Consider the following 15,005-nt stretch of genomic DNA (forward strand, 5'->3'; position numbering starts at 1 on the left):
GTAAAGCATCGTGGTGGAAATATTATGGTTTGGGGGCAGCTTTGCTGCATCAGGGCCTGGGCAGCTCACCATCATATAATCCACTATTAATTCTTCATTGTACCAGAGGATGCTTGAGGATAATGTGAGGCCATCTGTCGGAAAGTTGAATCTCAACCGAAGGTGGACCTTGCAACATGACAATGACCCTAAACATACCAGTAAATCCACCAAGGCATGGCTGAAAAGAAAGAAATGGAGGGTTCTGGAATGGCCAAGTCAAAGCCCGGATCTAAATCCCATCGAGATGTTGTGGGGGGATTTGAAACGAGCTGTGCATGCAAGAAACCCCTCAAACTTCACACAGCGGAAATAATTCTGCATGGAGGAGTGGGCAAAAATATCTCCCAGTCGATGTCAGAGACTGGTAGAGAGTTATAAGAAACGCCTACTTGAGGTTGTTTCTGCCAAAGGGGCAATACCACCTATTAGAACCAAGGGTGTACTTAATTTTTCCACATGCGAAATTTGCATTTATGTTTATTTAAATTATACAATGGACTACAAAATGTAAATGTTTCATGATATTTGTTATATTATATCACCTTTATCTATCAATATTGTTGAAATGAAGATCAAATAGCTGTATGTTGAAATATGTTGAAAAAGTCAAAACTTTACATGGGTGTACTTACTTTTTCACGTGACTGTAAATGGTGCAAAAACTAATTCCCTCAACTACAGACCTATCAGCTTAACTCCAATCATCAGCAAGGTCATGGAATCCATCATTGCAATTTTTTGAAATCCTTCCTTTCCTCCAACAGCCTCATCTCAGATCATCATTTTTGATTCAGACCAGGTCACTCTACCTTGGATATGCTGCTTATACTCACCAAATGATGGATGGAAGCCTTTAATGTCAGACATGAGAACAGGCCATCTCTCTGGACAAATGTATCTCATGGCTTTGATACAGTCTAGCAATCTATCATCCTGCCTTACTCTCCAAAATCTCTGCCTATAGCATACAAGGCCAACTCCACACATGGGTCACCAACTTCCTCTACTCTTATAGACAATGTGTCGCTCTCAACATAATACTTTCATCTCCTCTCGCTCTGTCAAGGCTGGAGTGCCCCAAGCCAGCGTTCTGGTCCCAGTCCTATTCCTGATCTTCATTAATGATCTGTCTGACCCTCTGGAAAATCCAATTTATCTATATGCTGACTACTCCACCCTCTGTCGTGACATCCTCATCCTTCAGACAGGAAGGCTTGAGCCTCTTCCCTCTCTCCCTTCCCCACTCTCCTTCCTCCATTCCCTCTCAACCCTCCCCTCTCCTCCCCTTTCCCCTCCTTTGGTCGACATTGTTCAAACATCAAACAGCCGCCAATCTGGATCTCTGGCCTATTTGCCCTCGAATGAAGGTGCCTTTTTCATATAAAAAAGGCTAAAAAAAATCAAAAAATTTAAACACAACCCTGGATGTGGACTCTAACCCCATGGCCAAAGCAAACAGTCAAACAAGACTGTCCCATAAGCATACACATGCACCTCAGCCTGAAGGCCGAAGCACATAGTCAATCAAAACACACACATCATAACCCAGAAGGGCCAGAATGCATGGTCATACGATTGGACCCCTCCTCCAAAGGAGTCAACACCATGCCGCCACTACGAGAGCTTATTTGTTCTCGTCAGGGTGACATACTGCATAAACATCAAACCAATGAGGACCACATTTGTCTTTTAAATGAAAACGACACCTCCTGGCTTTAATGGTGAGCACCAGCGCCACAGATTACCTCTCACACGGTGAAAACAGCATGATCCTTAAAGAACGAAAAGCCTGTCTGCCACCCAGACCATCATTCCCACCGATGCAAACCAAATCCAGGGGGTGTGATGCAATTAGTGGAGATGCGATCAGCTGTCGCTGATAATGTGCCAATGTTATGGCAAATGATCAGCGTTTTGTCAAGGCTTTTCTCAAGGATTTGAGGATTTTCTCAAGGATGTTTTTTCTTTTTTCAAGGATTTTTTCAAGGATTTTTTTCAAGGATTTTTTCAAGGATTTTCAGGGATTTCAAGGATTTTTTTTCAAGGATTTTTTCAAGGATTTCAAGGCTTTTCAAGGATTTTTTCAAGGATTTTTTCTCAAGGATTTTTTTCAAGGATTTTTTTCAAGGATTTGTCCAGGATATTCAAGGCTTCTTTATACATGGCTTCTTTATACACGTTTTGTCAAGGCTTCTTTATACATGGCTGATAATTTTCCAATGAATAAATGGGTAATGGGAGCTGCCTGACAGATTGCCCAACATTTTGATGTACTGTAGCTCTTTGTACGGGAGCAGCACATCATCCAAGCCCCTCTTGAACTTGAGGTACCTCTCTATGACTGGGTCAGCGTCTTTCACCCTGTCCACAAGCGCCCACATTTCCTGCAGCAACTCGCCCAGGAACTAGACTGAGGTTGGACCTCGGCACCTCTTCCTCACCTGCCCCGCCTCCTCCTCCTCGGAAACCTTTGGAATGGCCTCCAACTCATTCTCGGTGAGCAGTTTAGGGAACGGTTCAGCATCATGGTTTTCAGCATGAAGTCCCTCGTCTGTGTGTTGTCCTCAATACATATTCTGAGAGTCTTCTCCATTCTTTCCATATGGACATTTCAGACATGGGTAACCACCTTCGTGCTCAATGCAGTGCTCGCTGAAACTCTCTCACGAATTGCCTTCTCCTTCTTCCGTATGTAGCGAACGATGGATTCGTTGACGCCATAATGCCCGCCAATAGAGGCCGCACTCTCTCCTCTTGAAAGCCGGTCGAGCAGCTCCATTTTCTGGCTCAGGCTCATAACTTTCTTCTGCCTATTGGTAGTCGACACATCTGCGGCAATGGTCTTGCGCTTGGGAGCCATGATTGAATGATGAGCAGAGTGAGAGTCAAAACGCAGGTCAAAGCAATGGGACGAGAAGAATGATCGAGATCCAGGACACAGTTTGTATATGTGGGAAAATGTGAGCATTGTGGGTAGCTGCGGGAGGGGTGAATATCCTGGACATTGTGGGGAATGTTATCGGATGATGCCGTATTGAGCCTATCTGCGAATTTCAATAATCGATTTAATGAAGCATTTGCATTTTATAATTTGTGGGGTTGACTTGTTTACGCAGCTGATGGAACACCCCCGAAGTGTTTTTATTGTGTAAGATCTCTGATGATGCTTTACCATAAATTGCAAACTGTAATCGATTTAATAAAGCGTTTGCATTCTATAATTTGTGGGGTTGACTTGTTTTTGTAGCTGGCGGAACATCCCGCGAAGCTCTTAATTATAGTCCAGCTAAAATTTGTGGCCGCAGAAGCCATGAAAAAGCAAATTACACAGTAGTGAATGTATAAGCAGGTCATGCTTGCGGCTCGTAGATGTTTTTTTGCGTACGTATGTCCAGCTGCTTTATACATGGCTGGTGAAAGATGGGTTTTATAAATGTGTCAAGATAATGGCTCAAGAAAAAATGTTTTTTTTTGTGCCCCTGAAAAACCATGAATTTGCAGAACACGGCCACGAATAGGGGGAGGGGGGGGGGGGGAGGAAACACGATTTCGCGGAACACGGCCGCAGATGGAAAAAAGAAAAGCCAATTAGCGGAACACTTTTCCGCGAATAGAGAAACAGGTCACATTTTATCACCCACGAATATACGGAACCTGCGAATATCCAGGTCGGACTGTATATATAGATGAGATGTTTTTTATTTGGTTGTTTGTTTGTTTGTGATCCTACTCCTCTGAGCTCCCAAGGTTAATCATGCCAAAACTTTATAGGATCACATTGTTTACCATGATGCACCTTCCTGGGGGTTTTAAACAGTCATCTTCTCACAATTCATAACCTATAAACACACGAGCCACCACTTATCACAATCTCCGGGGATATATCCATATATACCATACTTTATAAAAGGCCCAATGTTTTCAGATTTCAATCCAGATACCTATATAATTGGTGAGGTGATGAACCTCTGATCGCCAAACTATGGTGTCACCTATGAAAAATAACTGCTAATTAGAAGTTACAACCATTGATAAGATCGGTGAAGAAGGAGCCATGCAACCTCTCAAATGAGCTAATCACTATTTATTCAAAACCCAAAAATAGTAAAAACACAACTTATACATCAATTTAAAGGTAATTTTACTGCTTATCTAATGACATAACTCTCAAGGGTGAAATAAATTTTGTAGAAAAAAAGATTACCACCCTAGCTAATTTTTCCAAATATACACCCTGTGAAAATGCCTGGCAATGTCAGGTACGTTTACTGATGTGTGTGTGTGTGTATATATATATATATATATATGTATATATATATATATATATATATATATATATATATATATATATTGTTACGGATCTCGGACGTCGGCTCTCCCCTTATCAGGAGGGGTTAATCCCCTTGTCCTTTTATCTGGCCGACCCGAGTCCTGGAAGTTATACACTCCTTCCGGTCGGTAGTAGGTAGGGTTATTGGTCAATTTAGTCCCAAATACCTAATTATGAACACCGACTGCGAAGCAGGGAAATAACTCCCGCTCGAACCACGGCATTAGTGGACACGCCGAGCGAAGCGAGCCGCGATTCGGGCCGTTAACAGGAACTAAACCCGATTCTGAGCGGTTCCTAATCATGCCACGTTTACCCAATTAGAGAAAAGACGAATGCGATCGGACAAGAGGAAACCAGAAAATAGGAAGAACAAAGATTGATTTATTAACAATGTACAGAGAAAGAAGAAGAGGAAACGAAAGGAATATACAACATAGGAAGAGGAAGAAGCAGAACACAGGGCAGTCTTAAAACAGTCTTATCCTTAATACCCAGGACAAACATACACACTCACATGGGGATTGTAGATGGTTGATGGAACAGGTAGAGGGTCCGGCGATGGGGTCCAGGCTCCGGTCCAGCAGGCGAAACCCGGCAGGCAGCTCCGCATGTAGTTTAACGCGACTGGACAGTTTATATAATGGGGAGAAGCTGGTGTCCTATCGCGTATGTAATATGTGCACCCTCGTGCCAAACGCCCCCTCTCCAAAGTCCTCTTAATCAGTGCGCCGTATATCTCATGAGTCCTTCTCAATGCGCTCTCTCCCAGAAATCCTTTGTACTGCACGCTGCCGCTGGGAGTCCTCTTGGTAAATGTGCTCGCTGGCAAGTCCCCCGCGCAGTCCTCTTTCAATAGCGCTTTCCCAATTAGTTCTCTCCAACAAGCGCACCTCCGACAAGTCCCGTGAAAGGGCTTTGCGCTCGCTTATATAACTCCACCAGCAAAACGCTCCGAGCCCAAAACCACGCCTGTCGGCGATGTCCCTTCAACCCCGGTTGGCTGGTAAGGGCTTACCGGCTCCGCCTTTGACGGCTGGATGACGTGGCCACACCTTTTTCTTGGCGTTCCGCCCCCCTTTTCCGGGCCTCACCGCGTGGCTTATGGCGGCGTTTGGACAGAAACCCAGCGAGGCTGCGAACGCTGCTGGCAGAGGCGCGTAACAATTTGGGAGGGGCCATGGGCAGACTGGAGGGGGCGTAATGGCGTCGCTTGGAGAGGGAGGTTGCAAACTGAACGGAATGGGGCCTACTTCTTATTTGATTGACACAACGCAGATTCATCTATTGGAAACATGGCCTTATCTAAAACACATACTAATGAAATAACTGGATTCCTATGGTGGCCTACGTGTTGCTTGTGGACTAACTAGGGGTGCTACCTTTAACCATTTAGTAATGTCATATTTACACAAGTGTGGGTTCTAAAACTGCAACTATATATATATATATATACGTATATATATATATATATATATATATATATATATATATATATATGTTCAAAACACACCTGGTCACAAGTGTGCCGCACTGACCGGGTCCTCAGTCGAGGTCCTCAGCATCATCCCGTTTCGGCCCTTCAACCTCGATACGGTCAGCTAAGGTGGGCCAGCAGGGGCACATACACATCCACATGCAGCAACTACACCTGGATGCGTACATACCCCCACCCCCAGCCAGTGCGAATGCAGATGACAACAGCAACACCTCCACATCCAAAATCCACAGCACCAAACAAACATGGGGAAACACTCAAACACCCACCTTTATACCCTTCACCACTCACCAACAAAACACACCAGATCATTCATACACACACACATCCACATACATACACACACAACACCAACCAACCACCTACCCTTACAACATACACCATTCAACATACAAAAACACACACACTCATGCAAAAATTCATTCATGCAAAAACATACACCCTCACCCACTCAATCACTCACATACACAAAATAAGAAATAATAATAGTAACAAAAAATATATTATAATAATAATAATAAAAAACACACAACCAACCACGTACCCTTACTAACATGCACCACTCATGCAAACATGCTAAACCATTCATGCAAAACCACACCCACTCATGACCCACTCCTGCAACACACACACACACACACACACACACACACACACACACACACACACACACACACACACACACACACACACACACACCTCCATTTCTATTCCGTAACCTCAACCTACACCGTTCGACATGCCTCCATAAACTTCCTCCATATCCAAAATGAGCCTTTCAAGGCAACCTGGGCCACCTTGTCACACATCCTCCTTCTTTCTGTCCCACACACTCCAAGCCGAGCAAGAAATGCAGAAAAGGAATTGCCAATATACCCTCTACACCCCACCTCAAATGGCTGACACGAAACTCGCCAACCCTTCTCCAGGCACTCTGCCTCCAGCTCACTGTACTTTCCTCTCTTCCTCTCGTGCACCTCCTCCATGTTCTCTTCCCAAGGTACAGACAATTCCCCAAAGATGACCTGCCTTGTTGCACCTGACCAAATGACAATGTCAGGCCGCAACCATGTCACACAGATCTCCTCTGGGAATACCAATTGTGGGTTTAGGTCTGCCACCACCTGCCAATCACAAGCATCCAACAGCCCTCTTGCTTTCCACCTCCTCCTCTTTCCACCTCTTACCACTTGGCCCTCTTTGACAAACCACACCTCTCCCCCATCAGTCTCCTTCTCCACTCTTCTCTCTCTCGACCTCAGCACCTCTTGTTGCACCATCTGCACCACCACCACCAGCACCTGATCATGTCGCCACCTGTATTGTCCTGCTGACAATGCTGACAATATATATGTTTTCATATATGTTATATGTCGTGGTATATATTACGGTGCGGTGTCTTTCTCTATCCCATGCTTTCCTCACCTTGTCACTCATCGTGGTGATTACTATCTAGATTCCTGTACTATCCTTGACAATATTACATTTATTTGATTCCCCTGATACTAGGCAGTCATCCGTATCTGGTGGGCCGACACAGGTACTCCCTTTCTGGAAGGCTATGTTTTCACCCTTGTTCGTCTTTATTTTTGTTTGTTTTTCTGAGAGCAGTATATCTTAAAAACTTATGGACAAATTTGGATGAAATTTGTTGGACCAGTTGACTCCGTGACAATGACGAATTGTTTCGACTTTTTTGAAGATCTGGATACAATCATTTTATAAGTGATTCTTCATCATTGAGAGATAGGGCCAAAAACGATGTATAACACATTATCTCAAAAAGTTATAGACATATTCCAACAAAACTTAGTGGCCAGGTTGGGTGGGTGTGTGACAAGGACGAAAAGCTTAGACTTGGGTTGGTTGATAAATATGCTTATCAATAGCGCCTCCCTACCACCAGTGCTTCAAAACTTTCATTAAAACATAACATCTCACCCTGATAGAAATCATCCTGAGAGTTGTGGTTCAACGTTGCTGCCTTTCTCAAGTTGATCTCTTTGTCCCAAGGATGCTGAGTTCCATTTGCAGCATCGAGAGTTGGCACTGCATCAAGTCTCGTAGCCTTTGTCAGGGGGATGTGTTCCACCTCATCCATCATCATGCCCATCTCATCTGAGTGAGAGTGGGAGGTGATGTTGTAAGTCATACAAATCCCAGGATGCCCCACGTCTGGCAGTATAAAACCATTATTTCTTTTGTTCTGAGATGCCTGTCGAATATTTATGACTGCTCCATATCAATATTTATCATCCGTACTATCCACATCATCAGATTCCAGTGTTGCAGTTAAATGTCAGGAAACTATATCTGAATACAAACTAGAAAGTATCTCCAAATGCAAAGCCCATCCACATCCACTTTGTGCTCATACTAAACTTGATGAAAACAATGGCTAAAAAAAAGAATTAAATTTATTTACTAGTATTCTCTATATTCTCATAATACAGGTTTGTTGAAAAATTGATGAAAAACCTACAAATGGTAAACTGGAAAGCAACTCAAAATGCAAACCGACAAAATAAAGAAACACGGAAGTGATTGAAAAAACCCAGCCGTCTTGTGCTGACTTGCAGCAGACTGGCTAATAAGACCTATTTGTACTTACTGTGGCTTTGCCCTTTAACACTTTGACTCAATTATTAATTAGTGTTCTCCATATGCTCATAATAAAGGTTTGTCTCTGGGACATTCATGACAAAACCTCAAATGGTAAAAAAAAGTTATGCCCTGGATGGACAAAGAGACACGCTGACACACAAACACACACACAGAAGCCATTTCAAACCCCTGTCTCCTACTCATTACTTTCTAAGGGCCTAATTTTTGAAAGATGGAAAAATTAAAGCGATTAATTGTGACTCATTCACACAACATGACAATAGATAAGGTTTGAGTAAATCGCAAGAATGTAGTTATGTTGAGTTTAAAAGTTAGTGTTGATAAAATTATTACCTTTGCCACCAAAGAATCTGCATCCAGAACCGGTAATTTTTTAAAGTGATTTTTCACCGTTGAGGGATTGGGCTAAAAACGATATATAGCATGATATCTCAATAAGTTATGGACGGATTTGGATGAAACATGTAGGACAGGTTGGGTGTGCTACAAGGACGAACTAGAACGCCACTCAGTAGAGCGCATACTCCCGCCGTGGGTTTAGTTGGAATAATACGTTTTGTTTAACATCCCCTCTCCCCAAAACAATAAATGAAAAAGAAAGTAAGCCCTAACTGTCAGAGAATTAATTTTGATATATCTCGGAATTAGAGGAGAAAAACATCATTTAAGAATAAGAATAAAAGCTTTAATGCAGTAAAACAGAAAAAATCTTTCCCAAAAAGAATTCCCAAAAAAATTCCTGGATCCGGAATAATATCCTGAGCTTCACCAAAAACTAATCAATTCTTCCTTCTCCCAAGGGCAATCATCCCACCAACTTTCATCCAAATCCGTTCAGAACTTTTCCAGATATCTTGTTCACAAACACACGAACATACGAACACACACACACGGACGGACACGATCGAATGCGTTACTCCCTGGCGGGAGTAATAAACCTGAAAGTCGCAGAGCCAGAACCAAAATTATTTATTTGGTCTGGGAAGCCCATGCGAGGTTTCTTCTTCTTCAGCCTCTCACAATCCTGGGTGTATATGCGATCTTTTAAAAAAAAAGTTGGAATTTTGCCAAATCTGTTTTATTCATTTTTTAATATATCTCAGCCATTGACAAATCTGGAACTAAGTCTTTATAAGTTCATCAAATACTGATACCGCGAATGACATTCGCTTAGCTAAATGTTGATATCTCTTCTGAGGTTAAAAAAAATAAAAACAGTTTTAAAGCATTATACGTATCAAACGATACATTTTATTAAATGGGGAAACCGAATACACACTTTGGTGGTTTTAAAATTACAGAATATGTCTTTATTAGAAAAAAAAAAAATGAACATTGAAGACGACGCTGCTAAAAAAAATACGCCACTCTAACGCATAGCCACGAGTTTAAACTACATTTACAACAAATATGAAAACTATTTTCATATCACAATGTTAAATATAGAATATATAGAAGATAATGTTTAAAAAAAATGAGCCCTATCTTCCAATGGTAAAAAAATTCCTCCATCGGGAATAATATCCTGAGCTTCACCAAAAACTAATCAATTCTTCCTTATCCCAAGGGCAATCATCCCACCAACTTTCATCCAAATCCGTTCAGAACTTTTCCAGATATCTTGTTCACAAACACACGAACACACACACACACGGACACGAGTGAATGCATTACTCCCTAGCGGGAGTAATTATTTATATTTTGGGGAAGATCCTGATGCAGATCTATCAGTGGGATCCAAAACGTAAACTGTATGCACTCTGCCGAGTGCTGTTGTAGTATCAATTTTAATAGCTCTGTTATTATGTCGAAGCAAAGCAAATGTATTTAGTGTATTATTATGTTTGGGCAATGGATGTGTATCCTGCACCAAACGATTGTGTCATACAAGGGTTAATCAGTAAATCCATGACCTATAATATATGAAATGACATACTTAAAAGGATGGCTGTTCAATAAAAATTGTTGCAAAATATCCACGCAAAGTTTTACAGTTTAGTTAATGTCATTTTTTTATGCCAGGTCATGCACGAACTGATCTGGTTGTGTGCTGTAAATAGAGGAATGAGGAGCACATTTACCAATTGAGAACAACTCACGTCCAGGATTAAAAGGAATTGAGTGACTGCACTTGCAGCCCCAGAATTTTCGAGTGTAAGTCACTCACTGGTTTTTCTTTCTTCACATATACAATATACCACTACAGGCTGGCCTAAAGTAACACTACATACCAGAAGGAAAGAATTTAGAAATTTAATTTAACTCCCAATGGGCCTTTTTTGCAAAATGTATTGGAGCGATCCGAGCAGAACGAACAGGCGGATGAGCGATAAGAACTCAAGGATGCTCGATGGTGGAACATCACCTGCGAACCCTACCTGAAAAGCATTACATCTTTTTCCATCAGGGATCGAATGTAGATCCGAAAGCTTTTTGGGTGTGTACCCTACCACTCAGTAATGCAGACATATCCAGACTTGTAAATAAGCAAAAGCCATCTAGTGTGTGTACTCTTACTCGCAATGTGTTTGCCATTTTCCTTTATGATCAGGTTCATGAAACTCTCGCCACAAGGGCTGACGTGCCAATTTTCTATACAAATTTCAGCTCAGTTGTATTTGGAAATCTGAAAAAATCTATAAATGCCAAAATCTGGAGCATGATAGCTCAGTTTGGTAGGATTCTTGCTGCTGAGCTGTTGTACACCGCTCCTTTCGTATACCATCTCCAGGCGCTGCAAAACGTCATTGCCGGGCACCGAAGGGGCTCGGCAATGACGCACGCTGAAAGGGAGTACTCAGTTTTCACTCTGGTTGTTTGTTTGTTTGTTTTCTTGTTTGCTTTGTTTGTTTGTTTGTTTGTCCGGGCGATATCTCAGCCATCCTATGAGCTAGGAAGCTGAAATTTCGGCACAGTAGTGAGCAAGTACTTTGTCAAAAACTTTTTTTTTTTTTGATGAATCAATTAATTGATGAGTTATTTAATTATTAGCGATTAATTAAGTACCTAGACATTTCCTTTCTCTTCTGGCCATTATCTCAGGCACCTTTTGAGTTAGGAAGATGATATTTGGACATGCCAATGACCAAGGGATTTGGCAGTAAAATATATTTTTGATTTATTGATTAATCAAGTAATCAATTAATCGATTAATTACTTAATTATTCGATTAATGACTAAAAAATTGTTTTTTTAAGTTACAGATTCTGATGAAATGGTGGTGGTTTATGTGTTCTATTAGCGAATTGTTTAATTATTTAATTTTTATGATTATTATTTATTTATTTTCATTATTTATTATTTCTTTATTTTCTTTCTCATCTGGGCAATATCTCAGGCACCTTTTGAGCTAGGAAGCTGATATGTGGACATGACAATGACCAAGTGATTTGGCTGTAAAAGGTATTTTTTTATTTATTGATTAATTAATTAATCGATTAATTATTTAATTATTCGATGAATGACTTAATTAATTAATTTTTTTAAGTTACAGATTCGGATGAAATGGTCGTGGTTTATGTATTATATTAGCCAATTGATTAACTATTTAATTTTTTTCTGATTATTATTTATTTATTTTCATTATTAATCATTTATTTATTTTCTTTCTCATTTGGCCAATATCTCAGGCACCTTTTGAGCTAGGAAGCTAATATTTGGACATGACAGTGACCAAGTGATGTGGCTATCAAGGATATTTTTGATTTATTGATTAATCATTTAATCAATTAGTTATTTATTGATTAATCAATTAATTGTTTAATTTTTTATTAATGACTTATTTAATTAAATTTCTAAAAGATACATCTTCGGATGAAGCACTAGTGGTTTAGTTATGCTATTAGCCAATTGATTAAGAAAATATTTTATGGTAATCTTTTATTGATTTTAATTATACAATGAATCAATCAATTATTGTACACCTCTCCCTCCCAATGCAGCCTCTATGAGCTGCACTGCGGTATTGCCGGGCGCCGGCGGTGCCCCGGCAATGCTGCGCTGTAGGATATTTAATTATTTGGCATGGGGGCGGTGTACTTTGAATGTATCTGTACTTGTTTGATCTTTTGTTTGATCGCTGGTGTGGTGGAAGGTAGCCAAACTACATTCAGGTGCACATGAGGCATGACGACCTTCAGAGGGATGCTAAGTCGTACGTTCACTCTGCTCAAACTTGCTTGCTCATGTTAAAAATCCAACAGGATCTTTAAAAAAAAGGTATACTCCCACACCTTTTGGGCTCTGGATAAACAAGTTTTCTTTTTGCCAAGCATTCTTACAGATTCCATAGTTGCCAATTTGTCAAGTGAATATCTTTTCAACAACAATGCATTACCCAGTGGAAGACAAACCGAGCAAAGTTCAGTTGTACAAGGTACACCATAGTAAACCGACTAGCCAACAAAAACACCGCATTGAGTCAGCCTGTCATACATGTCAGCCAAGCATTATTTTGCTAAGTATTCTTACATGCAATCATACATGTCAGCCTGTCATGCTGAAAAAAAATCACAAATTGTGCTCAACTAAAGAACCTTTAGCCAAAAAATGATGCTCAAACTGATTGATCTATCGGTGAAGCAAAGGAATGTTTTGTGTGCTCTTACCAACGTATAAAGAGATGTGTCGAGAGTCAATAATGAAGAAGGGTCCCCCTGAAGATAATTGCTTCCACTGGGGTGAACAAACAAAATATGAAAGGTCATTTTGAATTAAAAGGAGCATGATCATGGAATACATGTACTTTGAGAATAAATCATCAAAAAGAAGCCATCAACATTCCTGATTCACCCATAGCATGGGCTAACATGATGGCCTAGCGGTACGTGCACTCACCTCTAAGCCGTTTAGCCTAGGTTCGATATCCCGACATAGCAGCGACTGCCTTGCACAAGTCTCATCCCAGGGTTTCACAGGCATGGTGATTCATCAAATATATGTGCCTTCCCTCTGATGGGAATTAAACTGGGCCTCCTATCTGCTGGCATTAGTTGGTGTAGTTGTTTGGTTATTAAAGATCCTATACGGTGTCCTTCGCAAAGAGTAGATGAGCTATCACCATGCCTGCAGCCAATGATGCTTCCCCACAGCCTTGTGCTGCATCCGACAGAAGAAGAACTTATAGCATAGCTGATGTGTTTTTCTGAGTGTCTGAAGCTCATGCAGGAGCTTTTAAATATATATCACATTATTGACAAGTGTGCAAGATCAATGTACTTTTATATGAATAACAAGGAAATTAGTTGACAATTGACAAATTAACCCAGTATATGGGATTGGAACCTGTAATCCCATTCGGATTTTCCAATTTGGCCATCCCGTTGGGATCCCACAATTCACAATTCCACCTGACCAAGGGCTTCTGGTTCCGGCTTCTTTGTAAGTGCCGTTTCCCCAGCTACATCAAAACTTCTTGAAGACCGAGGATACCGAACCTATCTATCTTGCCTCATTGTTGTCCTTTGTTCCCTTTGTTGTGAATGGTATTGTGACTTCATTCTCATGTCTTCTTATCCATGGAAGTTGGTCATGTCATATTGATTTAAAGATTGAGTTTGCCTCAGCTTCAGACAAACTGGGTGATCATTTAAACTTAGGTCTGGCACATTATCTCTCTTCTCTCCTGGACTTTCTCGCCTCGCACTTTCCCTCGTCCATACTTATTTATTTTCTTCTCAACCTAAAAACCCTCTTTAAAACACATTTTTAGCAGACTTTTTTTTTCAAACCCTCCCAGCACCCCCCAACTCATGCCTTCACCCCTTCATCCCTTATTTCTTCTTTTCCTCCTCATTACTTTCTAAAACCTCTGTAAGAATTGGTCGTGGTATCCTATTGAATACTTTTGTGAACCTGTGAGTTTGACCCGATCTGCAAAGTTCCTGCCCATATTTCTACAACTGGTACATCCTTTTCCTCGACGAGGTAATGATTTACCTTCCACGCAAACTATCCCCTACCTCCTCTGACTCTGGGCTCTTCTATTATTGAAACAGCCCAAATCTCTCTGGCTGTTGTGATGGAGCAACCTTCAGCTTGGGTCATTGGCCTGTTGGAATGTAAATCTTCGCCGCAGTCGAAGGTCTTTTGCACTCTGAAGCAGGTTCTACTCATGGATTTACTTGTATTTGTCTCCACTCATTGTTCGCTCTATCCTTGTAAGTCTCCCAGTCCCTACCACTGAAAAGCTTCCCAAAGCAAGATGACGGTAGGGATGGTGTTGTGGTAGATGAGTGTGATGAGCTGTGCTCGGCTTCTGCCAGACGTAGCACTTTGCATTCAGGCCAAACATTGCAATTTTTGTCTCATCAGACCACAAAATATTTTGCTTCATGCTCTCAGTCTTTCAAATGCCTTCATGCAAACTTCAGGCATGCTGTCAGGTGCCTCTTTCTCTGGAGTGGCTTCCATCTGACTACTCTACAATAAAGCCTAGATTTGTGAAGTGCTGCAGAGTCTGTTGTACTTCCGGAAAGTTCTCCCATCTCAGTGAAGGAACTCTGTAGTTCT

General features: G+C 41.2%; 2 protein-coding genes across 2 annotated transcripts in view; one reads left to right on the forward strand and one right to left on the reverse strand.

Annotated features, from left to right (window-relative positions):
* LOC137428074 (protein mono-ADP-ribosyltransferase PARP12) overlaps positions 1 to 15,005 on the forward strand; it is a 1,016,466-nt gene that overhangs the window by 675,117 nt on the left and 326,344 nt on the right. The window lies entirely within an intron of this gene.
* Positions 1 to 15,005, reverse strand: part of LOC137427941 (beta-1,4-N-acetylgalactosaminyltransferase 3) — a 236,156-nt gene that overhangs the window by 156,197 nt on the left and 64,954 nt on the right. The window contains exons 8-10 of the mRNA XM_078770980.1: positions 7,812 to 7,988; positions 2,672 to 3,039; positions 2,317 to 2,426 (exon numbers count right to left, since the gene is read on the reverse strand). Coding sequence (XP_078627106.1) covers positions 2,317 to 2,426; positions 2,672 to 3,039; positions 7,812 to 7,988 — 655 coding nt within the window. The remainder of the gene's footprint in view (positions 1 to 2,316; positions 2,427 to 2,671; positions 3,040 to 7,811; positions 7,989 to 15,005) is intronic.

The sequence above is a fragment of the Myxine glutinosa genome, chromosome 1 (assembly GCF_964187855.1).
Source record: "Myxine glutinosa chromosome 1, kmMyxGlut1.1, whole genome shotgun sequence".
Classification (NCBI taxonomy): domain Eukaryota; kingdom Metazoa; phylum Chordata; class Myxini; order Myxiniformes; family Myxinidae; genus Myxine; species Myxine glutinosa.